The 24,602-nt window shown below is 40.0% G+C and overlaps 2 protein-coding genes and 1 non-coding gene across 3 annotated transcripts in view; 2 read left to right on the plus strand and 1 right to left on the minus strand.

Annotated features, from left to right (window-relative positions):
* The window catches only part of sh3kbp1 (SH3-domain kinase binding protein 1), a 28,728-nt gene extending 23,992 nt beyond the window's left edge, over positions 1-4,736 (minus strand). Inside the window, exon 1 of the mRNA XM_070927912.1 lies at positions 4,627-4,736. Coding sequence (XP_070784013.1) covers positions 4,627-4,630 — 4 coding nt within the window. The 5' untranslated portion in view covers positions 4,631-4,736. The remainder of the gene's footprint in view (positions 1-4,626) is intronic.
* Positions 4,737-9,225: 4,489 nt separating this feature from the next.
* Positions 9,226-9,297, plus strand: trnae-uuc (transfer RNA glutamic acid (anticodon UUC)). The gene has a single exon. It is a non-coding gene; the product is annotated as a tRNA-Glu (tRNA).
* A 1,551-nt stretch (positions 9,298-10,848) lies between these two features.
* On the plus strand, positions 10,849-23,703 carry tfr1b (transferrin receptor 1b). Its single transcript, XM_070928092.1, has 19 exons — positions 10,849-10,907; positions 13,103-13,154; positions 13,391-13,598; positions 14,412-14,610; positions 15,720-15,857; positions 16,484-16,568; positions 16,700-16,822; positions 16,913-17,008; positions 17,093-17,232; positions 17,620-17,789; positions 17,895-18,014; positions 19,042-19,127; positions 19,222-19,285; positions 19,373-19,440; positions 19,549-19,616; positions 20,075-20,165; positions 20,520-20,747; positions 20,986-21,135; positions 21,329-23,703. Exons 2-19 carry the CDS (start codon positions 13,122-13,124, stop codon positions 21,539-21,541), a joined length of 2,280 nt encoding a protein of 759 aa, XP_070784193.1. The 5' UTR covers positions 10,849-10,907; positions 13,103-13,121; the 3' UTR covers positions 21,542-23,703.
* Positions 23,704-24,602: the final 899 nt, after the last annotated feature.

Genomic DNA, 24,602 nt, shown 5'->3' on the forward strand with positions numbered 1-24,602 from the left:
AGGCAAACTCCCCAAATGATGACACTAGCCAGAATCCACCACAAGATCACATTTCTTGTGAAAGCAGTTGTGTTAAAGTGGAAGGTCAGGGCATCGCTGAGAGTTTACATCACGGGGAAGAAGAAGGAGAACTTCAAAAAGACATCAATATTAAGCAGACAAAGCAGACGACTGTAGTCCAAGTTGGCCTGGTGCTCAGATGGGGAGGATATGATTCTGGCTTCAGATAACTAGAGAGATTACAGGCAGACAGCGACGTGGCACAAATACCATTTTCTTTTTCGGCTCCTCTCAGTTGTGATGTGTGTGTGGGGGAAGTGGAAGATACCACGAGAGTGGAACAGGAAGGTTCTTCAGTAAGGAGAAGTTCGTACAGTGAATTGAGAGCTCGTAGCAGTCGTCCACATTAACCACATTACAGTACATCTGAGCGGCAGAGCAGGACAGCACACTGCAGTCCACCCACCCACCCACGTCAGTCAGCAACACATACACTGCTGAAGAAGACGACAGCTTGTGGCTCTGCACCGAGCGCACATTGCTGAGTGCAAAGAAGGGTGTAAGTTAAAAGTGAGACAAAGTTTAATGCCAAATGAGAGCTCTGTCTGGTGCGAAGCTATGCAGAACGAGTGGAAACTGAGACTTGCAGCAGACGCACACTGGATATGAGTTTACAAAGCAAACAGCCTCCGTTTATTGTCTACATGACAGCATGATGGGATACAAACACAATCACGATCTGCTAAGAAATACGACGGCCACAGCAAAGGAAACTCTTACAAAAAAGCCAGTAAAGCTGCGTAAATCATATGATAATTAAGTAATTGATGTTTTTATATTAAATAATAATTCTTCTGATATGCTACATTTTTCTTATTGTCAACAAATCCTATGAAAACCATCAATGTACACTGTGCTGCCGCTGTAATTACTCACTAGAGCACCAAATCCATGGCTGAAAATATCCCCCAAACAAATACATTATTTACTCCTGTTTGAGTAACGTTTGCAAAACAAAAAGGGGTCACCTGCAGACCCCATTCATACCTGGTATAAATAAACATGCTTCCTCAGCAAAGGATACATAAATAGAGTCCATAACATCACTTCCCTTGACCTGGGATGCACCAGCACCGCATTGCATGTAAAGATCTGATGACAATGTGGGCAGAATCAAGATTACAAATGCTTATCAAGTACCAGCAAAGGCCAATGATTAGATGTCCTTACAGATACAGACTGTAGGTGAGGTAAATATGACAAAGCAACAGAAGTCTGCCGCTCTAAGAAGCTTGTTAGCCTCTTTTAGTTCATTGTTGTGATTTTATGGTCTGCTAACTTAGCTACTGTAACTTTATGGTTCAGTCTCAATAGCTAAAATAGCCTGTACGCTACCTGCGCGGCACCAAATGACAAAGCTGACAACTGTGGTGACGAAAGTTGAATATTTAACAGCTAAAAAGCCAGATAGTTTTCTACCTGGAGTTACTGAATACTGGACTCCAAATGCTAACGTTGCTTGACGTCTGCATGATGTATATTGCTAACACGCTAACAAGTGCTCGCTAAAGAGCGCTAATAAGTTTGGGTCAAACATGTGGAAGTAGGAAAGTAACAGAAATAGCTTGGACCTTACCAGAAATGTTTTAACTGTAATAAAAATATAAATTAGCTTCATGTTTTCTCACTAATACACTTTCTAACAACACATCCAACCTTAGCCTCATAGCTAGCTAGCTAGCAAAACATGCCAGCTTAGTTTCAAGAATATGGTCAACGAATATATGGACTATATTTGAGTAAAATATAAATACCAGGCCTGCATTTACAATAAATGTTAAACAAACATAATGCTTTACCAAACTTATACACAGCTGCAATGATTAGCCAATTAGTCAACTATTTTACTAATCGATTAATCTTTTCAAGCAAAAATGCCAAACATTTGCTGCTTCCAGCTTCTCAAATATGAGGATTTGTTGCTTGTTTGTATCATATATGATGTTAAATGGTGAACAAGTGTTGGCAGAACAAGACTTTTTGACACTTAAACACTCATGACGGTGGTGATACATGGTGGCTAATAATGACAGACGGGAGGCCTTGAGATGACAAGAGACAGAATATTTGAAATTCTGCAGACAAAACAAAACTCCCACTCAAGTGGTCAAGAAACACACACACACACACACACACACACACACACACACACATACAGGAACTGAGCTTCCTCCAAACAGCTGCAGTTAGTTTAGATAAAGGGAAACTACACATACAGACACTCTGCAAAGCCATGCTGACATTTCACTGGTTCACAGCAACCCTGTGTTTAGTTGTGGGTATGTTTCAGTGCTGTCGCTGATGATGTCAAGAACAGCTGCGTGTTTCTGTCGGTAAAACATTCACGCTGGACTGCAGCCCACTGGGAGCCAAAGCCACCCACTCCAACTGTGGATCAGATCACAGACTTCAGCAAATTCTCCCACGTTGAAGGAAAATCCCAACCATTCTCTGCTCATTATACATCGCGGGAAGCTATTTTGTGATCTACTCTGCTCCCTCAACCTGCATTGTCTATTTCTAATTCCCAGCACTCACCATTTCCCAGAATGCCTTTCGACAACCCCCAGATAAGAACTTTTGTGCATTCATCTTTGGGTTTTCGATGTAGGTGGGGAAAGCAATGACAAGGACAGCACAGCAAAAGTGAGAGAGAGAGTGAAAGTTTTTCAATTCCGGGTGAGAAAAGTGCCACAGGTCTTTCAGTCTCATTGAATCACTTTGACGGAAGAGAAACCGAGCTCCTTTAACATAATGTGTCTGTATAACTGTTGAATATTTGTGCAAAGTCAAACACTTGGTCTTCAGTTCTGAGTAACTGAAGGTCACAGTTTTATCACAAAGCTGGCACTTTTTTCTCCTTGAAAACTGCAGCAACAGCACAATTACAGAAAGCTATCCACTGGAGGTGTTATCTATAAGCAAAACAACAAAATGGGCTCAAGAATGCAAAGTGCATTACCACAAGCTGTTTACAGTCCTGCCTTTTCAGGCCAGTTTAATGTAAAATTACATAAAAAGGGCCTTAATGTCTTTAAATTAAAGATTTCTTTATCTGGTGTCTTGCACAGCATCTAAATACACTCAGCGGCCACTTTATTAGGAACACTCGAATGCAATCCAATACAGCTGCTCTGCCATCAAGTCTACTTTTATGATGCCTGTAATGTTAATTTTTATATACAGACGTGTTGCCGACACATTTCTAACAATGTCACCAAAAACTGAACATTATAAACCGAGTGTAGATCTTGAATAACAGGTTAAAAATAATAACTAGACAATAAAAAGCAGGCAACTTACTCCCCTTGTACAAATGTCATGCACGGATTAACTCACTTGGGGGTAAAGATTAGCTGAGGGCCTCCGTTGACACCCCCCCCCACACACACACACACACACACACACACACACACACACAATCACCACTATCATCTCTCTGTGCATTGTGTATGCATCCTGTCCCCTTCAAGTAACAGATTTATGAAGGGATGTGCACCCTCTGAATGCAACACATGAAGGTATTAAAACTACAGGGCTTTTTTTAAGGTTTAGCTCCAATGCAGGACCTGTTTAAAGACGCTTGTAGTTTCAGCATATTACAACCAAACCACAGCACGAACACAAGGGGCCCGTGATGGTCTTGGGAAATGTAGGTAGTTGGCTGCATTTCCCAGTTGGAAATCCAGCCTTGACTGATGTGTATAACTGTGTGCCTGTGAGTGTTTCCCTGTGCATTGTTTGTACACATGCAGCAGACAAAGGTCCAACAGAAAGTATGCATGCAAAGGGAATAGAACAGAAGTAGCTTGGACAAGGGCTGCATTGACTATCTTCATTACTGTTTAATATTATAGAACATTAATTTGATCGACCAGGCATTAATTTAATTTACTTTACGAAGTGTCATCCAGAGGAATGTCTTCATCTAGATACGCAGATTAAAAAGTAGCATGAAACGAAAAAGGAAGCACCACGTCCAGCCCTGCATGGCATCAGCTAATTTGTATATGCACTTAATTGATTGATGACTCGTCCACCAAAACTGCAATTAATGTTCATGCATTGTGTGCAACAGCGCAGTGCTGTGGGAAATGATGGCGAAGATGGGAGGGATGTCACAGTCAGGCCCGTTTCATCCACAGAGAGAGCCGGGGAGCTGGAGGGACTCAAACACTGTGTAACACAATGGGCAGACAGACAGAGAGTGAATGTAAACGTGTCAACATCTGCAACTCATCAATGTGACCCGCCGCTTTCCTCAAATCGCACCCGCACGGCCGCGCTTGCACACCCACGCGCAGCTCTCTAATCATGAATAAAACATCGGAAACACTGTGAAACGCCAAGCCCGTGCGGTCACTTACAAACAGCTGAATCTATGTCTGAAGCGACGTCAGGGGAGGTGAGGCAGGGAGGAGAGGAGAGGGGGAGGAAGGAGAGAGGCTGAACCCAGCGCGCATCTGGACCGGGCGTTTATTCCTGCCCATCCAGATGCGCAGAGGCGCTGGAGGCTATTTTTGGGCATTCTCCAAATTAGAGGCAAAAAAAGGCGTTGTATCTCACCCATTTATGTCTCCCGGTGTGCTGGTAGTGCTCCTGCAGGCTGGTTGGTAACGGGGGAAGGTGGTTGTTTCAGGTATAGAGGGGGTTTGTATGCCGGACCGATCCCCAGCCTGCTGCTCCCGCTAGAGATCCGCTACAGCAGCGCTGAAACGGGAGGAGCGTCAGATGAAACCATATTCCTTCCTCTTTTTTTTCACTCCGGTGACACGACAGAGGAGGCAGAGCGAGGACCCAGAAAACGGAAAAGCGCTGATGAACAAATCTCTCTCTCTCTCTCTCTCTCTCTCTCTCTCTCTCTCTCTCTCTCTCTCTCTCGTTGCCTTCAGGTGCACCGCGTAAAATCCGGCTGCACCGATTTGCGTTTTCATCATAGGCAGATACGTGTGACGCAATGTGTTGCACCATGCATGATGCACTGAGAACAGATGGTGGAGACACAGTGACTCTGTGTCGTGGGACAGCACATCTCAATACTCAAGATGAGCTGTTTTATAATGAAAAGTTTGTGATTTAATTAGATTATTTTTTAAAGGTTTTTCAAACATGTTCCGCTTGAATTTTACTTTATTAAACTATTTTCTTTTTCATTTTTCCACCTCTCCACACCCACTCTACGTTACTCACACACATCCTCACTTATGTCATTGACTGCCACGACTCACAACCTAATTTACTTATTAGTCTTTATCATATAAATATACTAAAAAAGAAGCCTGATAATATGCTGCACATTCATTGTGCAAGTCTAGCAGAAACTGTGTATTAATCTTTTGTATTAGTGTGTCAAGGTGTTTAATTGGAATATCGATCAATCTGCCAATTATTTTCCAGATTAATCGAGTCATCATTTTGTCTATGAAATGTCAGAAAACAGGGAAAATTTCAAGGTGACGTCTTCAAATGTCTTGTTTTGTCTGATCAAAACCAAAATATATAACTAACAATTTATGTATGTATTCACATATATGTGCAGGTTTGTAATATACAGGTAAGTTTATACAGGCACGTGGTATACTGATAGGTACCTACGTCATATACAGGTATGAAAGAGGTACATAGGTACAGGAAAATTAGGTCTTGTAATACTGCAAAGATCAACAGTGACCTATCAGATTATAATAATAATATTGGACAATAATACAAACAGTACAAAAATAAATACATTTTTTGTATGATATAAGCTCTTTATTGTTAAAATGGCTTCTCTCAAAGAAAATTAACAAGAAAACTCAGTATCAGTGACTTCATTCACATTTTTCAGGGTTGTTCATGCATTTTTCATTGAGAATCTCAACATTTCCAACAGCCTGTGAAGGTAGCATCTCTCTGAGCTCAAAGCCTCGCACCTGTGTAGCCCAACTCTCGCGATATTTAAATCTGAACATATGTATACCCAAACATTTCACTGTGAAGGATTCTAGCTCCTGTGGGGAACTTAAATAGACGAACTGGGATTTTACTGTTTAATCAGTGTAATGTAGTGGTTTGAATGTTTAAACATAGTTTTACATTTTCATTAACAGACACGTCATTAAATAATATACAGTACAGATGCACACACCATGCAAAGCCCCGCAGTGTTGTTGTCCTCTCTGGATCAAACTACATGCAGGGGAGAATGAATGTGCTGGCAGCAGCAGAAAGAGGGCGATGAAATGATGCAGCGATAGCGGAGAGAGAGAAAGAGATGAGGAATTTTTCTTTTTTTCACAACCAGCTGTCACTTGGGTGGAGTAGTACAGAGACAGAACAAGCTGCTGCACCGACAATAGAGAAGATCTGATATGATAAACTACAGCACAGTTCAGAAATGGCATTCACATGACCGGAGATAGTGTGTATTTGTGAATGCATCACAGGTATCTGTGACGCAAGAGAGACAATACTTGTGTGACCTTGACTTGAATGTACTGCAAGTTTGTTCAAAACTGACAGTACTATAAAAAAAATAGTTCCCCTGTGGGTGTGAAAGTGCATAAAGGCCCTCATATTATCCATCAGATTCAGTGTGAAACGGACAGTCAGAGATGGTGTCACTTGCTAAGCATCTCAAACGAGCTGTAGCCGTTCTGTCCCTAAAATTAAGTTAAACATGTTTCACACAAGGCTGACAATCTTCAGAGATAGTCTTTGACATTTTGGGAAATACATTTATTAGATATCTTTCCATAAGTGAGACGAGAAGATCGATACCACTCTCATGTCTGTATGATAAAAGTGAAGCTACACCTAGATCAAAGGCTGGATACGGGGGGAAACAGCTAGCCTAGCTAACCCTGTAAAACTGGAAGTTGTTGTTTTTACACTTCCGAGATATAATGCCTTCATTTGTGTGCTTTAGGAGGTGCTGAAAGTTGGCATTTTTAACCTTTGAAGAGAGCCATGCTAGCTGTTTCTCCCTGCTTCCAGTATTTATGCTAGGCTAGGCTAACCATCTTCCGGCTCTGGCTTCATATTTGACGGACAGATAGCGGTATCGATCATATAACTCTCAGCAAAAAAGCGAATGTACCACTCTGATACCTGTCTGTTAAATTTGAGACTGTAGCCAGGAGATGCTTAGCTTAGCTTAGCATAAAGACACTGTACTCGCTCACGAAGTTTGTCGTTTTTACAGTTTGATTTTTGGACAAATTAAACAGATGACACATGTAAATTGGCAACAGATTTTGTTTCCTTTGGACAGAGCCAGGCTAGCTGTTTCCAGTCTTTATGCTAGGCTAAGCTAACCATCTCCTGGCTCATATTTAAAGGACACATACGAGAGTGGTATCAAATTCTCGGCATAAAAAGCGAATATGCCACTCTGCTATCTTTTAAATGTGAGGCTTTTGCCAGAAGATGGTTAGCTTAGCTTATACCATGAAGACTCTGCACTCACCCAAGAAATAGTTTGGCCCATCGGTTTTTGTGTGAATTAAACAGACGACATATAACATGTACATTGGTGGTAAGCAGATTTTGTTACCTTTGGTCAGAGCCAGACTAGCTGTTTGCTTCCTGTTTCCAGTCTTTATGCTAAGCCTTAGCATTTAGCATTATCAGAAAGAGGAGGGACTTGTGGAGGGGCACCAAAATGTCACAGGCTTGACCCCACAACAGCAGACAAATCTATTTACCAGCCAGGCTCCTGACTAACACAGGGAACCACCTATTCAGTTGCAACAACCCACTGTGTAATGTAAACAAAATGCAAAAGATGTGGTATCTGATCACACAAATGTTCTCCCACACAGATGCCATCTGTGCTGCTGTATGTGCGGTTTGTCTTGAGAGAGACAAATTGTTTTCTCATCCAGAGATGGAGGTTAATTCTCTCCAGAGATGAGAGGTAATTTTAACACAAAGCACTAAGGTGACACCATCTGGGACAGTGTTGCTATTGCATGATGTGCTCAGCCCCAATTAAATTTTGCCACCTACTGTACATGTGGAAACACACAACCACGCACACAGTGAGAAGTCTCAGTAGTGCAGACACTATTTCTAGCACCTCCATCCTTCCCTCGCACACATTTGTTGCTTGATGGCATCTGCAATGTTGCATTTAAGTCCAGTTCTTATATATAAACGTCTGTGATCCTCACCATTAACCTGTTAACCTGTTATTTTGGCATTGTGTATATTTTGGATTTGCACCTTACTGTTAACCAGTTTATGTTTATACTTTTGATACTTACCATTAACCTGTTTACATATCTGGCACTGTGTACATTTGGTTTTTGCACCTTAATAATGATCTTTTATTCTTAGATTGTTGTTTTGTTTTTACTTTATTATGTTATCATGTCTTATTTTAATAATAATAATAATAATAATAATAATTGGGGTCAATCAGACACAAGGGCATTTTAGAACTATAATTACTTCTTATGGCAAGACTTTTATGACTTTTAAATACCTTCTAAGGCCTTTTTTAGAGGTAAATATATTAAGACTTGTCAAGACCTGCAGATACCCTGAAGATTCCCATGTACTGTTTCTCAGTAGATCAGGTCCTATAGCTAGACGTAAAAAAGCCCCGTTACAGATGTATGATGTAACTATTCAATCTTTTTTTTTTACAGTAAATCTTGCAATAAAAGGATGACTAAAATATAAATCTTTGGCATGAAAAGATTTAAAACATTTCCCTGTTCTCCCTCAGTAGAAAACAAATACAAACCCCCCCCGATAACTTTCACACAGTCTCTTAGTTGCAGTTGGTGACTCAAACGTCTCTGTATGCCCACATTTTAAGTCCCGATCTGCAACAGTTTGCACCAGCAGATTACTGGTGAGAAACCATCTGTGATGCCGCTGCAGAGTGAGATCACATTACTGTAAATCTCTTCCCCCCACAGGATGTGGTGGCTACAGGTGTATCATTTCACATCTGAGGGGATTATTGATAAAACACAGTAGCAGTAACAGGAAGCAGTTTCCTTCTGTTCTGTTAATATAATGTGAAACTTGAATGTGCATAACTTTGGATGTCAACAGTTGGTGCTCTTCCCTGTTTGTCAAAGAGGAGAGGACTACAGGTGAAAGATTCCTTGTTAGTATAGTGGACAGTATATCCGCCTGTCATGGAGAAGACCGGGGATTGATTGATTAAGGTCCCATATGGTCTAGCGGTCAGGATTCCTGGTTTTCACCCAGGTGGCCCGGGTTCAACTCCCGGTATGGGAACTATAAAGTATTTATGATTCTGAGATAGGGATAGTTCAGTCAAACCAGGTTAAACACTGTGTGCCAACAATTCAGAGTCACCTTATCTTGTGTCATTGTTGTCTTCAGGGTTAGGGCTCCACCCACTGAACAAACTGCATTTCTGTTTGTCTAAGTAGCTCAAGGTCAAGGTTAAAACGGTTGTTGAAGGTGCATAAAATGGACATTCAGGTGTATTTTCTATGTCTTGGAGGTGTCCATTAGTTTTTGACTGTACATTTTAATCAAATACTACAAAAACATGTTTATCCAATAACATGGAAGTTCCTTAAGGTGTGTCGTTGTGTTTTTGCTCCTTCGGGTTTTATTTCCTGGTAGTATTTAATCCCTCGTTCAGCCTGTTCAGTTTCAGTGGAGCAGCAGTGATGAAAATATTTGAACATCATATCTGTCTCAAACCACAGAATAATCTCTCTGCAGCAGTGGTGTCACTGGATTTTCTTTGCTGTGTCATTCATATATTTCAGGACTAATCTCAGTATTTCTACTACTAATTACCATTATGTCATTAATCTCACATATAGCCAAATAATGTAAATTTCTTATAAGAAAAATATGTTTTTCTGATACTTTAAAGAACAATTATACACCTACTCAATGGCTGTAGATAACGCATGATGTTTAGATATCCTATTCTGTCTTGTATTTATGTAGATATACTGTGCAATAACATACAAAATGCCCTCAAAGCACTGTTTTTAATTTGTGTAGATTAATAATATTGATGCATTTTCATGTAAGTGGTATTTTAATGCCATGTTGATCATAGGGAAGCCAATTCTAATCACTTTTTAGACTGTTATCTGATCATTTTATATGTAAACATTAATCTGCAGATTATTTGTAATTTAAATCAACTTGTTAAATAAATGCTCTAGATAAGGCAGTCTGCTACACTAGAATTATGAAAAATACAATTTTAGAAAATACTTGAGACAAATTAATATACATTAAAAAAAGGTTGGAAAATTCTTCAGATTTTTACTTTATATCTAAAGTATCAAAAGTAAAACTACTCTATATGCACAAAAATTCAGTAAGGGTATTATATATTCATAAAATAGCAGGACGTATATGGATAAAGATAAGGATAATGGATAATAAAGAATCGTTAAAAATAATAAAGACTTTTGGATTTTTTTTACTTTATCTTAACAAAAACAGACTTTAAGGACTCATTTGAGGACTAAAATTACTCAATAAGAAGACTTAGTGCACTGATCAATACATCACATCATATGTTTTGAGTGACTTCAGGCGTCAAATGATTGTAGTGAAGTATAAAGTGCAATATTTAGATTACTATGAATGTAGTTGAGCACAAGTGTAAAGTAGAATAAGCATGAAATGGAAATACTCAAGTAAACTATAAGTACCTCAATATAAAGGACAGTAATTGAGTAAATTTACTTGTGCTACTTTTCACTACTGCCAGCAACGTCCGCCCCTTTAAGCACGCGTACGTGACTGATTGCGAGGTGACGTAAGGCGGAAGTACCACAACCCTATAAGGACACCGCTAAGGAGAAGCTCTCAAGTAAGAAGACGCGGGGCGGTTGAGCGGCAATAAGGTGAGAGGACTGACGTTAACAGACCTTTTATTAATTTATAGCTCATAAAGTCACCTAATTGTTGAGCTGCTTTGTCTTTTACGTAATTTTTCCCTCAACAGAAAAGACACGGAGCGCACCAAACGTGCAGCTAACTAGCTTACAAATGATGCTGCAAATGTCACCTGCCCTCTGCGTGCAACATATGCCACCGCGCTTCGTTAATAAATCCATGTTACAGTTATTAATAAGCAAAATGTCTGTCTGTTTGTTATTAATATGTTCATATGAAATCCTTGTTTTTGTTTTGTCCTCTTGTTTGCAACTATGAGTGAGTTTGGAGGCGTATTCTTGCCTTCAAAACACTTTAATATTCCCCCTCCAGAAATAAAGAAATAAGATTTAGTCAGACATCCAAAACTCCCAAAATGTTTCTGGAGGAAATGTTCTACCATGTGGAGTCATGACATTATGCAACCTTGTGTAGCCACTCCCTAACGGGCTCTTTTCCGTCCAGTTGTACCTGTACCACTGTTTTGTTTATTTATTCATTTATTTATAGAATAGTAGCTCATAAGAAAATTACTGAGTAGGTTTGCACTCAACTCTTGATCATTTGGGTTTGATTTGGTAATATGTCAGGCCTACATGATGACAAATAGACCTTGATGCTGAATTTTCTTTTATTGATATTGAGTGTTAAAATAATTCAAAACAACATACAACAAAATGCTTATTATACAGTTGTGTCAAGAGCGTAACATTTACTGGCAGCTAATTTGATAACTGATGAATCATGAATGATATTTCGAGCAGAAATGCAATTCATTTGCTGGTTTCAGCTTCTAAAATGTATGTTACTTTGTGTTATATGATCGCATACTGAATACTTTTGGGTTTTAAACTGTGGGTCAGGCAAAACAAGCGATTTGATGACGCCACATTCAGCTCAAGGGAACTGAGATAAACATTTTTCACTTTTATGACATTTTATATACTAAACAACTAACTAACTAATCTGGAAAACTGTTGGCAGATTAATCGTAATGAAGATGATGATTAGTTGCAACTCTAGTTGACGTGCTGTGTGGGACATTTTACAGTTGAATAATATTTACATTTTATAATCAAGTCATATTAATATTCATAGTCATATTGCTAATGTAGCTAATATCAGCCTGGTTGATGTATCTGTTGGGCTATGATTAGCAAAAACACAGAAGTGTTTAGATCTTGTGCAGCCAGACAAAAAAAAAAAATTTTTGAGTCTGTGGAGAGGCATGACATGACTGAGCTTTTCAGGCTCTGGTGTAATAATTCAGTATCGTTTCTGCCTGACTAGGAGGGGAAAAACCCTCTGAAACTGAACCTCATGAGTTAAGATCAATATGGACACAAGCCCCTTTTGCCATTTCTATGCTATTTTCTTCAGTAAATTATGAAATCTGGACACTGAATATATTTTATCTCTTGAGGAAGAATATGTAGTTATTTCCGGCTTCAGCTCAGTAATGAGGAAGTGGTTTGATTAACCGGTAGACTTGATATGTTCAATGACTCCTGTCATAGAAGGAAGAAGTCTTACCTAAAAGGACAAGGGGGAGGGGGGGTGTTGTGGGCTGCCAGTTGGAACAGACATGTCTTAAGCTTTGACTGACGCCTCCATGTAGTCTGCGTCTGGCATGTTTATAATTGAAACAAAAGCATTGTTGTTATGAACACCTGAAGGTCATGGTTTCCAGGATGATCCAGGCGTTATCCGTCTCATGTTTTCAAGCCATTTCTTGCATGTCATTTGAAACCTTTGAAATTTAGCATTAACTCTTAATCGCAATGAATATAGCATTTTCAACTAATCATTTTGGTCTATAAAGTGTCAAGAATAATGAGTCATATCGCTCGTGATATATATCACTTTATATTGTACATAGAATATTGTTTTTAATGCCGTTTGTAGGTTTCAGCCTCAGTGAAAAACAGTCGGCCTGTTTACAGAGAAAACTCTCCACCCTGCAGACGTACAGCAACACTTAACGGTCATCTGAATAGCAACTCTGTTAGAAACCTGACTCACCGCACATCCTCTCCCCCCTCCTCCTCTCCTCCTCCCCTCCCTCTCTATTTCCCTTATGTCTTTCATCTTTCCATCTGAACTTGCTTACTAATTTGCCTCTCAAAACCTCATCTTCTCCGTCTCCCGCTCTCTTGTCTTTTAGAATAATAACAACGGCAACAATGGAGCGAGTGAGGTCTGCGTTTAACAGCATGGTGAGTATTTCTTATAATTAGAGTTGACACTTTTTTAACATGTTTTTATTGTTTTTGTATGTAGAATGAATTGATTAAATGGACAATAATGTGTTGTGGTCCATTTTGCAACATCTGATATCAAACTTTTTAATAATTAGCCCTTTATAACCACTTGGCGACCAGCAGCTGTGTGATCAGGAACACATTGCTCTCATAGTTTTCACCCTTGTCTTACCTCGTCTTTCTACCTCTAGATTAAAAGTGAGCGGTACAGCAGGTTCACTCTGCAGCCGGCAGAGGACGGAGAAAGACACGTTGAGGTCAAACTGTCCGATGATGCCACAGATGACGTCACAGAGGCCGAGGCGGGAGGCTCTCCGAGCTTCAGGCCAGCACCTCTGCATCAAAGCCGGCACACTGTTTGCTACCTGGCCCTGGGAACCCTGTTGATATTTGTTACCGGTAGGCCACTCTCAGCATTGCCCTCGTTCTTTCTCTGTTTTCTAAATGTTACAGTTTTCTAGTCTATATATTAAGTCTATAAAATGTCAGGCAGTAATGGAAATTGGCCATCACAATTTGTCCAAGGCCTAGTTGCTGTTTTCAAATGTCTTGTTTTGTCCCAACCCTAAAACATTTAGTTTACCATCATAGAAGACAAAGAAAAACATAACATTTTCACATCTGAGAAGCTGGTACTTTGCTTTAAAAAAAAATCACTTAAGGAGTATTATTTCATTATTACAGTTTGTACCGACTGTAAGTGTAATTTTAGAGACAAAGTGGAGGATTACTTACATGTTTCTGCATCAGTGATGCCTTCACTGAAGCTTATTTCTAACTCACGACAACAAGGCAATTCAAAGTGCTTTACATAAGACATAAAAAAGGCAAGATATACAAGAAACATGTGTATAAAAGAGTACTGAGTCCAAAATGGTGGTCCATGATGATGATGACGGCACATTCTGACTGTGAGAATTTGGTCTCTGCTGGTTCATAACGCAGGTTTCCTGTGCACGGGTTTCTTGCACACAGGGATCTGAGATCAGATCAGAGATGTATTTTGGCCTTAAATCATTATGCGCTTTATAAACCAACAGTAGTAAAATCTGTTATTTTGCACACAGGAAACCACACAGGTCAGACCTGGAGTGATATGGTCCACGTTCTTGGTCTTAGTGAGTTTACCAGTAGAGTTGGAAAGCTGCTGTAAAACATTTTTTTTTTTTTTTTTAAACTAGTTCTGGTGTCTCTGTACTGTTTGTCCTCCAGGCTACCTGGTTGGCTTCATCAGCCACCGTAAACCTCGGGTGGAGCCGGTGAACTGTGGCACGGAGCTGGAAGTGGAAAATCAGCTGGGAGGGACGCCAGTTGTTGTTGTACCTGCTCCAGAAGTTGGTCTGGATTGGAAGGACATCACCCAACTCCTCACGCAGAAACTCACCAGCCAGGCCTTTGAGAAAACTCTGAGGTACGCTGCTCATGTGCCAGAAGAGAACACACCTTACAATTCAAACAAACCGACAGTTCGTTAATAAGAATAGTCCTTCCAAAGTGAATCCTGGGTTACAGTGATGTGTACCAGACAGGTACAGTTTTAATCTCAATAGCCTTCAGCTTCCTGTGAGAGGGAAAGAGATAATAGACATGAATTAACTGGATGAGAGGGATCAGAGAACATTTAGTTTTTTTTTAGAGCATTACACTGCAGACAGTCAGGGAATATGAGCGAGACAAGGGAAGGTTACAGTGAGTGTGATTACGTAAGGAGATAATACCCGACAAGTTCCAGGACTGCTATGGATGACACTGATCCAAAGAAACGCACGCAGCCAAGCAGAGGACCCACAAATATCAGACACGTCTGTGTTCTCACTCAGCAGCTATATATCTGTTTTCTTTTTAAATGGTTGCACTAATAACTTAAGCTCAAAGTAAAATCTCTATTACTTTTCAAGCTTTGTGACAGTTCATGATTTGAATAATTTCTACCTGCAAAGACATGATTGAAACATCCTAAAACATCATGATATAATGATATATTACACATATTTAAAAAAGAAAATACAGGTAATTACAACTATGAACTATCACTACCAGATGTTTTGACTAAGTATGGACCTTCATCTCCTCCTGCTCTTTGTGTTTCTTCACCTGTTGTCTGCAGACAGATAGCTAGCATTAGCCACATGCCTACATGTCAGGGACAGACTGACGGGGACAAAAAGTGGACTCTCATGGCTTCTTCTCATAATATGATTATAATGCTATTTCCTCTCAAGCAGAACCACAGACGGTCTTCCCTGTGATCAGAGTTCAACAGTAACAATGTGTCCTTGAATCAGTTCAGCCTTGTTGTTGTGTGTCATCGTCTCAGTATCATTTCAAAAGTGTGTTTTTCGTAATGCTCTTGTGAAACGAGGGCTGACATTTTAAAATGAAATACGTGTTCATAAGAAAGCTTATGAGTCATCCGTGGGGCGCTTTTTTTTTTCCCCTTTCAGAGGGGTTTGAAATGTACATGAAAAGAGTCATTTCTGAAGACTGAACTGAGACAAATTAGATTTTGTTTCTCTGCAGGGACTTTGATCTGCCAAAACGTTCAGCAGGAAGTGAGGAAGATATGAGTCTGGCAAACCGCGTCTTTGAGGAATTCAAGAAAGAGGAGATGGATCCCTGGACGGACATCCACTACGTTCAGCTGCAGATGCCAGACAGGTTGAAACAACACATTTTACTGTACTTAATGAATTGATTCTGATTATTTCATTTGAGGGGTATTTCTTTAAAATGTCACAATTACACACATATTCCTGGTTGGCTGATTGGGTACCTTATTCATTCATGGACATTTTTTCAGTTTCTTTTCTCACATCTTATATGACCGTCCCAGAGTCACAAGAGTATTTCATTAAACTGTTTTCAGGATGCGGTGGCTATGACTTTTGTACCTCTATAGTTGGAAGTTGTAAATGCTGTTGTTGATGGTTGTTGGCATTTTATCCTTTCACTGTAAAATGCTCTGGATCTAAAATCTAAGGCTCTCTTTTATGAGTTTATTATTATTTTCCAACAATTTCCTCAGACATTTCCTATAAAAGAGCAATTCAATTTGGTATTAATTACAAAAATATGTATAAATAAAATGGAGATGGAGGCAAGAAACGACAAAAACAGAATAAAGCTTACCAGGCTTGGGGCATTTTTTCGCCTTTTATTGGACAGAGTGAGAGTGAAGAGGCCGACAAGAGAGGGGCGTGATACGTAACAAAGGCCGCTGGCTGATGTTGCGGTCGTGGACGAATGAATTATATTGTCACCAGTTTTTGTCCTCTTATTGGCAGCGGGCGTCCAAACCGCGTCCTTTTTGGTTCAGAGGTCTTCGAGCCTAAGGGGTATCTGGCCTACAGTGCTACTGGGAAAGTTCAGGCAAGTTGATACAGTCACACTCTTTATAGTCAAAACTTGAAAATGTTTGTTTATGTTTGAAGACCCAATAAACGTTTTTACTTTTAGCTTTCAGCTGTTGAATGTAGACTGACTTGTGCTTGTGTTTGTAGGGGAAGCTGGTTTACGGAAACTACGGCCGTCAGGAGGATCTGGATGTTCTGCAGAAGAAGAACGTTGAGCTGAAGGGCAGTGTGTTGCTGCTCAGAGCTGGAAAGATCAGTTTCGCAGAGCAGGTATGTGCTGATTTTACGCCTTCGTATCACTTCTTTATTTTCTTTAACCTAAAAGCTTAAACGTTTTCATGCTTTCTGATGTTTCTTCAGGTGGATAATGCTGCTACGAAGGGGGCCTCTGCTGTTCTAATCTACCCTGACAGTGAAGAGTACAAGTATGTCATGGACACAGCGCTCTACGGACATGTACGTATGCACACACAACTGTTTGAAAGCACTTGGTACAGCATGGTATTGTGTCTTGATTTTGTGCATGTGTCCCCCTTTCAGGTCCATCTGGGTTCAGGTGACCCCTACACCCCTGGATTCCCCTCCTTCAACCATACCCAGTTCCCCCCAACTCAGTCGTCTGGCCTTCCCAAAATCCCAGCCCAGACCATCACCGCCAACATGGCTTCAGCTCTTCTACAGTAAGGCCACCTGCACACAAACAGCCATATATATATATGTATATATATATATTTACTTACTTTGTGATTGTTAGTGGTCAAACTTGTTCATCTGTATTTTACCGGTATTTATATTTATTTGTATGTATTCATTTGTGGAGAGTGCTGAGGTTGGTTGAGGGGATAGTGGGTGTTTTTCGAAAATGTTTTGTATTTCTGTTGTAATCGACCTCTTCATATAAATATAATTAAAGACCTTTTTTAAGGTAGTTTTCTCCATTTAACTACCAGTATCTATCTTTATGCATTGGTTTTGTTTTCCTTCATGATATTCGACTTTGGTCACAGCAATAATCTGTGTATTTATTTTTTACCATCTTTATGTTGACCTCTCTCTATCCTCTTCAGGAAAATCGGCGGTCCTGAATCAGATGCTAGCAGTGGTTTTAAAGGCGGCTTCAGGTCGCTGGCTTACAGTCTAGGAGGCAGCGAGAGCATCACTGTCGAGGTGAACAACGTGCTGGTCAACAGGGAGATCCACAATGTGTTTGGAGTCATCAAAGGATTCACTGATCCTGGTAGAAATAACCTTTCTCTCCCCTCTCATCATCACAGTGGGATGTTTTTCTTCATTGTACATCTAAATGCTTGTGGTGTTTTGGTGTCTGTGTGTGAATCTGCAGATCGCTACGTTGTGCTGGGAGCTCAGAGAGACGCCTGGGGTAAAGGTTATGCCAAAGCCACTGTTGGCACCTCCGTACTGATAGAGCTGGCCAAGGCTGTTCACGAAATGGTGGAGAAAGGTAACACATCTGACATTTTGCACACTATAAACAATACACAAGAGATTAGCAGTGATTAACAGGGACATGCCACCATGTTTTATGGCCTCACCGAAAAACCAGTGACCTCAGTCTCTCCTCCACTGTTGTAGTTTGTTGCTACTGTCCAAGGATTAAACTTTTCTCCCACTCAAACCTTGTAGATTGATTTTATTTGTACTATTAGTGAGAGACTTGTTTTAAGCAGTGTTTAAAAGGGAGTCCTACTGTAGGCTTCGATTTATAGTTCAGCTTTAGGTTTTTCCTGTTTATATCACCACGTCACTCGACAGATGTATTAAGAAGATGTATATGTGTTTAAATATATAGTCCTCTTTATATTCCTTCATTTAAAAGCAATGATTGGGAGGTCTGTGTTGTTCCAATACTGTATACGGGACTGTTCCATGAAATCACTGTAGTTATGTTCTATTAAAGGATAAGTTCACAATTTTAAAAATGGTTTTCAGGTTTTAATGCGTTCCTGATGTATGTGAAGTGGGGATAAAATCCAGTCATTTTGTGCAAAAATACTTTCCAAAGTTCATCTGAAGTTTAATTTGAGGCTTCAGCAGTCTTGAGTTGGTCAAGTCCAGTGGAGATTTTCCAAATTACAGCCTTTACAGTACAAAATTCCCTCTCATTGTTACTGACCCTCCACTGCATTTCAGTGCAGAAAAACAGTCCAGAGAAACAAAAAGTTACTAACTTTATTTGACTAACTCAGACTGCTGATGCTTCAGATGAACTTATAAAGTAATCTTTTAATGGCCAGTGTTAACAGGAGGAATGAGGAACATGAACAATTGTAAATGTCCTTTTTAACTATAGTAGAGAGGGTGAGAACTACTGAGTCTATTTCTTTTCAACTTGCTTCATGTAGTTACAGTTTTGAGGAGGCACACGTCAGCTCCAGTGTAACCTTAGGGCCATGTTGAAACCCTTTAATGCAGAAATTTAAATGAAGCTTTAACATCAATGTTTTTGTTTGTTTGTCAACGTTTTTCAGATGGGTTCAGGCCCAGGAGAAGCCTCGTGTTTGCAAGCTGGAGTGCCGGCGAGTACGGAAGTGTTGGCGCCACCGAGTGGTTGGAGGTAAATTACTTTGATCTGAACGTACAAAAACAAAAAAAAAGAGAATCTCTACGGTGTTACAAATGTTCTTTAATATGTCTGTGTTTGTTTTTAGGGTTATCTGTCCTCTATTGACAAAAGTGTTGTCACCTACATAAGCCTGGACGGAGTGGTCTGGGGTTAGTACAGGACACACCTGCAGTGTATCTCCCTACTCGCATGTTTTTTTTGTGGTTGTCATTTGACCGAGTTTGTCTCCTCACAAGGTCGTGGGAGTTTTATGGCCTCAGCAAGTCCGCTGCTCTACAGCCTCCTCGGGAGCACGATGAAAGGGGTAACGGCACAACAACAACAACAACAACAACAACAACCCACTCAGTGCTGATCCAGTTCTGCACAGACCACTAGTTTGTATTAACTTTAATTTGCCTCATCCATACAGGTGAAGAGTCCTCTTGGTTCTGGCACTGTGTACGATCTGATGGGGAAAAGTAACTGGGAGGCCAATACGTAAGTAGATAACCAGTATGTTAAGTACAGACAGTTTTGTGATAAGGTTTTTGTGGTCTTTTAGAAAGGAAACTCTTCAAATACAGTGATTAACAGCAAATTTGAGATCCACAGAAGATTAGTAAAATACTTGGGTTTCGGTACGGATGCCTTAATTTGAGACATTTGAATGTTTTTCTGTAAAAAAACTTTTTTTCTAGTTGAGAAAAGAAGCCAAAATTCTCAGTTGTTTTTTGATTTTTTTTGTCTAAACACAAGCAGCCAAAAGCTTTGCCTAAATAAAATAGAGCCTGAAACTGGCACATTTGATTTAAATCAGAAACTATCTGCTGTAAAAGTAGGTACCAATAAATACTATATACCAACACCAATCATTTTTGCTGTAGGAGTAAGGACTAGTTAAGACTTTTTGTTTACTAATAACCGTGTTCAATGACTTTACATTACTATGTGTGCAGACTGAGGCCGATGTCAATGGACGACCCCGCCTATCCCTTCCTGGCCTTCTCTGGAATTCCCTCCATCTCTTTCCACTTCATCTCTCCGAATGTGAGTCTGACTGGAAAACAAACGACGGATATTTACTGATAATATTCTGCATGTTGACGTTTACCCACAACGAGTGAAAATGTGACCGTTAACATGCACACAACCCTCCTGTTAGTAGAGATCATGAGATTAAGATAATAGGTGTAGTAGAGCTTCAAACAGTGTCACTGCTTTCAGGTCAGCTGTGTCTTACAGTAAATCTCTTCACACATTCAAAATCAGTAAAAAATAAATTAATACATTTAGGTTATATAATATAACGATAATGGAGAAAGTTTGTTTCAGTGGTTTCATCTTGTTTTTTTTAAATTATGTACGTAAATTGCATCTCCTCATGTGCGTTTGTGTGTATAGACTGAGGCCTACTCTTACTACAGCACCAACCTGGACAACAAGGATCACCTCAATTACCAAACCAACCATTACACTGGTGAAATGACGGCGGTGGCGGCGCAGTTTGCTGGCCAGATGGCTCTGCGACTGGTCCACAACCACCTGCTCAGCCTGGACGTGAGCCGATACAGCAGCATCCTCACCAACACTGCGGCCCGGGTCAACAGACGCATCAACCAGCTCTCACAGGTCGGTCTCTCCGTCTGTCTCACACTTTTTTTATTTATTTGTTTTTATTTTGTGAATCTCCAGTACTCATTTGGAAATGAATCTGAATCAGTGTTCCAGGTTGTAACCACTACAGTGTGTGCCTGAATGTTGTTGTTTTTTTTGTTTTTTTTATGAATTATGTTTGTGACATGACCATAATACGTTGGTTCTTTGAAATTTGTTTATGTTGGAGTTTGTTGGACTTTTTGTTCTGTAGTCTGGTCAGCTGAAGGAAGTGAAGCCCACCTGGCTGAACCAAGCATGCGGCTCCTTCCAGCGAGCTGCTAAAGGCATCAACAGTGCCAAAGTCAACACTGACTCCAACGACAAGGAGGCCTGTCGGATCCTCAACGAGCGGATCATGAGGGTAAGACGCGGTGAACTCGCATGCATGTTTTAAAATGTTGTTAATTCACTTCTTAAAAGCAGGTTTGAATATTTCACAAAGAATTACAGTAATATTAAAAACCTGCCAATGCATAGTCATAGTCCCTTTTACTATCTCTGTAAACAGCCACTCGATTGTAGCACTTTTGATGTAATTCTTTTAATCCTTCTAGGTGGAGCACACCCTCCTCTCTCCGTACGTGTCCCCAGTTGAGACTCCCTTCCGTCACATCCTGCTGGGTCGGGGCTCCCACACTTTGGCATCCATCACCGAGACCACCGACATGGAGCAGCTCCACACCCAGCTGGCCCTGGCCACCTGGAGCCTGCAGGGATGTGCCAACGCCATGATGGGAGACATTTGGGACATGGACAACGAAATCTAAAGAAGGCGGAGGGGGAATTTGTGAGCGTTCGGTGTGTCGTTGAAATTAAATTTGAGGTAGAGCAGAGGGAGGAGCTCCAATATCAGCACTTAAGCACAAGCTGTCAATCAGAGGTCCAAGCCTCACCCTTTAACAACAGGCTTCCAATCAGTTTTTTGGGGGTCTTAATCCCACAAAGATACAGGAGGAGGTAGAAAAATATAAAACACATTCTTAAAAAACTATGAACCAAATACTTGAAGAAATGAAACGCTACTGACTCAAACACATCGGACCAGTCAAAGCCTTTGCTGTGACCTCTTGCCATCTAAACACTGAGAAACCTTATTTGTATTTAAGTTTTTTTATCAGTGGCAGTGCCCACTATAAAGTTTATTGTTTGTCTTTTTATACGACGTTATCGGAAGCAGTGCCTTCCATAATTATGACGGTTATACTGTCTAATCCTCCGGCAGCATCTGCTACAGAAAATGACTCCTCAACTGTTGCTGACAAAATGGAGCCCCTGATAAAGTTTAGATTTTAATTTTTTATGGCCTTCATTTCTTCCTTTTGAGTCCAGTTGAAGTGGTAATTACTCTATGACAAAGTGGTGTACATCAGTGGCTCTTCACTCTTGTCATTAAAATGGTTATTTAAAAAAAGCATTAAAAGGGAGAAATGAAGGTTGGGAAAGAGTCTTTCCTGATACTTTGTGAGTTAGTCTAGTTTTTGACGGTTAGATTGAAATACTAAGTGCAGAGAGAAAACTGAAATAGTCTTGATATTGGGAAATTTCTATTCATATACCACAAGCCCTTTGATTGGATTTATTCTGCGCTCGATGGCAGGACGAATGCTAAATAATAAGCCATCCAGAAACTTAAAAAAAAACCAATATCAAAACCCCCCCCCCCTTTTTTTTAGCACAACAACTGAGCTGATTGGTTCCATAATTTGCAAGAAAGCCATTTATGTTGCACAGTCTACTTTGGAGCAGTTGATAATATGATAAAGTTATCGGGAGCAGTGCCTTCCATAATTAAAACCCATTATCGGGAGCAGTGCCTTCCATAATGAAAATGTGATGGTAGTTTTTGCCTACCTGTGTGTGTGTGTGTGTTTTACATGTGTATTTATCGAGAGCAGTGTCTCTCATATTTCACTTATAGGGTGGAACAACTTATCGGGGACAGTGTTTCCCAGAGTTTTATACTTAACATATTTATTTCTTCTTTTGTCTTTACTTTTGGATTCTGTGTGTGTGTGTGTGTGTGTGTGTGTTTGTGTGTTTGTGCTTTGGATTCCTGCAGCAGATTTCTGGTTTGTCGGGCTCATTGACTCCAAACCTCTCGTGTGTCTTTGTGTTTGTGGCGTTAGAAACACCACACAGATTCTGTTCCTACATATGAATTCATTCCACAGCCACAACAACTCTCTCTGCATGTGTTTCAATGACATATTTCCTCTTCACTGCATGTTGCTGTATTGCTTTACTGAGGTGTAGCTCAACAGATGTGGACCATGATACAAATATTCACATTAGATTCAACCCGTACTCACAAAACAATACGTTTATATCCAAGCTGCTGATAGATAATATTTTATTTGACCATTTTCTTTCCATAGAACTTGGTCCGAATATTGTCAGGCATCTGAAAACGGCATTAAGAGGAATATAAAGCAGAAAAATGATATTAAACTAAAGATTAATATTCAAAAAAGGTAACTAATTGCGCCCTGAACTTAGATACAATTGTAAAAGACATGTTAAAAGAACAGTATCATAATATGAACTCCATTCAAATCCACTTTCTTTATTTTAACATACACTCAAGAGCAAACAAAATGTCAATGTTACATAATTCAGATTATTACAAGTTTGAATACATTTGTTTGTTTCCTCGTGTCAGTCCTGTTGAGCTTCATACTGTTACAGCTGGTTTACTTTCCTACATCTGTCACATGAATTTAAAAGTAAGGTTACTTAATCGGGTGGTTGGGAAATGGATTTTCCGCTCACTGTGTAACGAAAATACTGTATGCTGTGTTGAAATACTGTGTTTCAAAAACCTGTTCAGTGTGATTTCTGCACTCTAAACGTTCTTGGAGTTTTGTTTCTGTGGTCTCCCTATTCAGCAGAAAAGTGTAATAAACCCTTTTGGCTTATAGCATCCAGTAAATCTATGTCTGAGCTTAGTTTCTATCATGGTGAAGAACAGATTTTCACTGCAGACACAAACTTGTGTAAAGGCTGAAAATGGAAAGCTTATTGGCGACTGATCTTCAGCCAACTGTCTCAACAGTGTCAGCCCATGAGAATGCCATTCTTCTTTTAAGCAACATATTTTTATACTTTCTGTGGTCTGTTTTTCAGAGTAAAAGCACCATTTGCACCATCTATGCCATTTAACCCTGCAAAAAAACCCTGTAGCCACACATCAGTGGAGTGCTGTTAATATCTGTTTTGGAGGATTTTAGCACCCACAAATATTAACACATAACTGAGAGTGTTTATTTATTTTCTATTTATTAATAATTTTAGATCTTGTCATTAGTAGGTAGGTGTACATTCTTAGGAGCAAATAAAGATAAACGGCCTAAGTGTTGAATTAATATCCTGTATGTTCCATCATACCTGTGCAGTTGAGGTTTGCAGATACAAATATTTAACAGTACAATATTTTCAGTATTACGAATATAATAATTCACTTAAATTACATTTAATCAATTATTAAATATAAAATGATATAGGGAAACATATTAAATTGTGTCAAATGTAAAATTTGACAAATAGTAAAAATGTTGACACTTCACGTTGGACCTTTTATTTTGAAGCCTGAACCTCCAAACAGGAAGTGTAAAGCAGCGTTAACTGGAGCGCTCTGTTTGCGCGTGAGGTTACGCACGGTGACGCTCATAAATCCCCACAGGCGCATAGAGGATCGTCCCGGAATTAACGGAGGAGAGGGAGAGAGCGATAACGGATCCGCTGAATTTAACCTATTTCCGCTAAAACACCGCGGCTTCCCGCCGGGCTGCAACCGCTTAGAGCGGCGGACGGAGCCCCGAGTGACCGGAG

The sequence above is a fragment of the Enoplosus armatus genome, chromosome 21 (genome assembly GCF_043641665.1).
Source record: "Enoplosus armatus isolate fEnoArm2 chromosome 21, fEnoArm2.hap1, whole genome shotgun sequence".
Lineage (NCBI taxonomy): Eukaryota > Metazoa > Chordata > Actinopteri > Centrarchiformes > Enoplosidae > Enoplosus > Enoplosus armatus.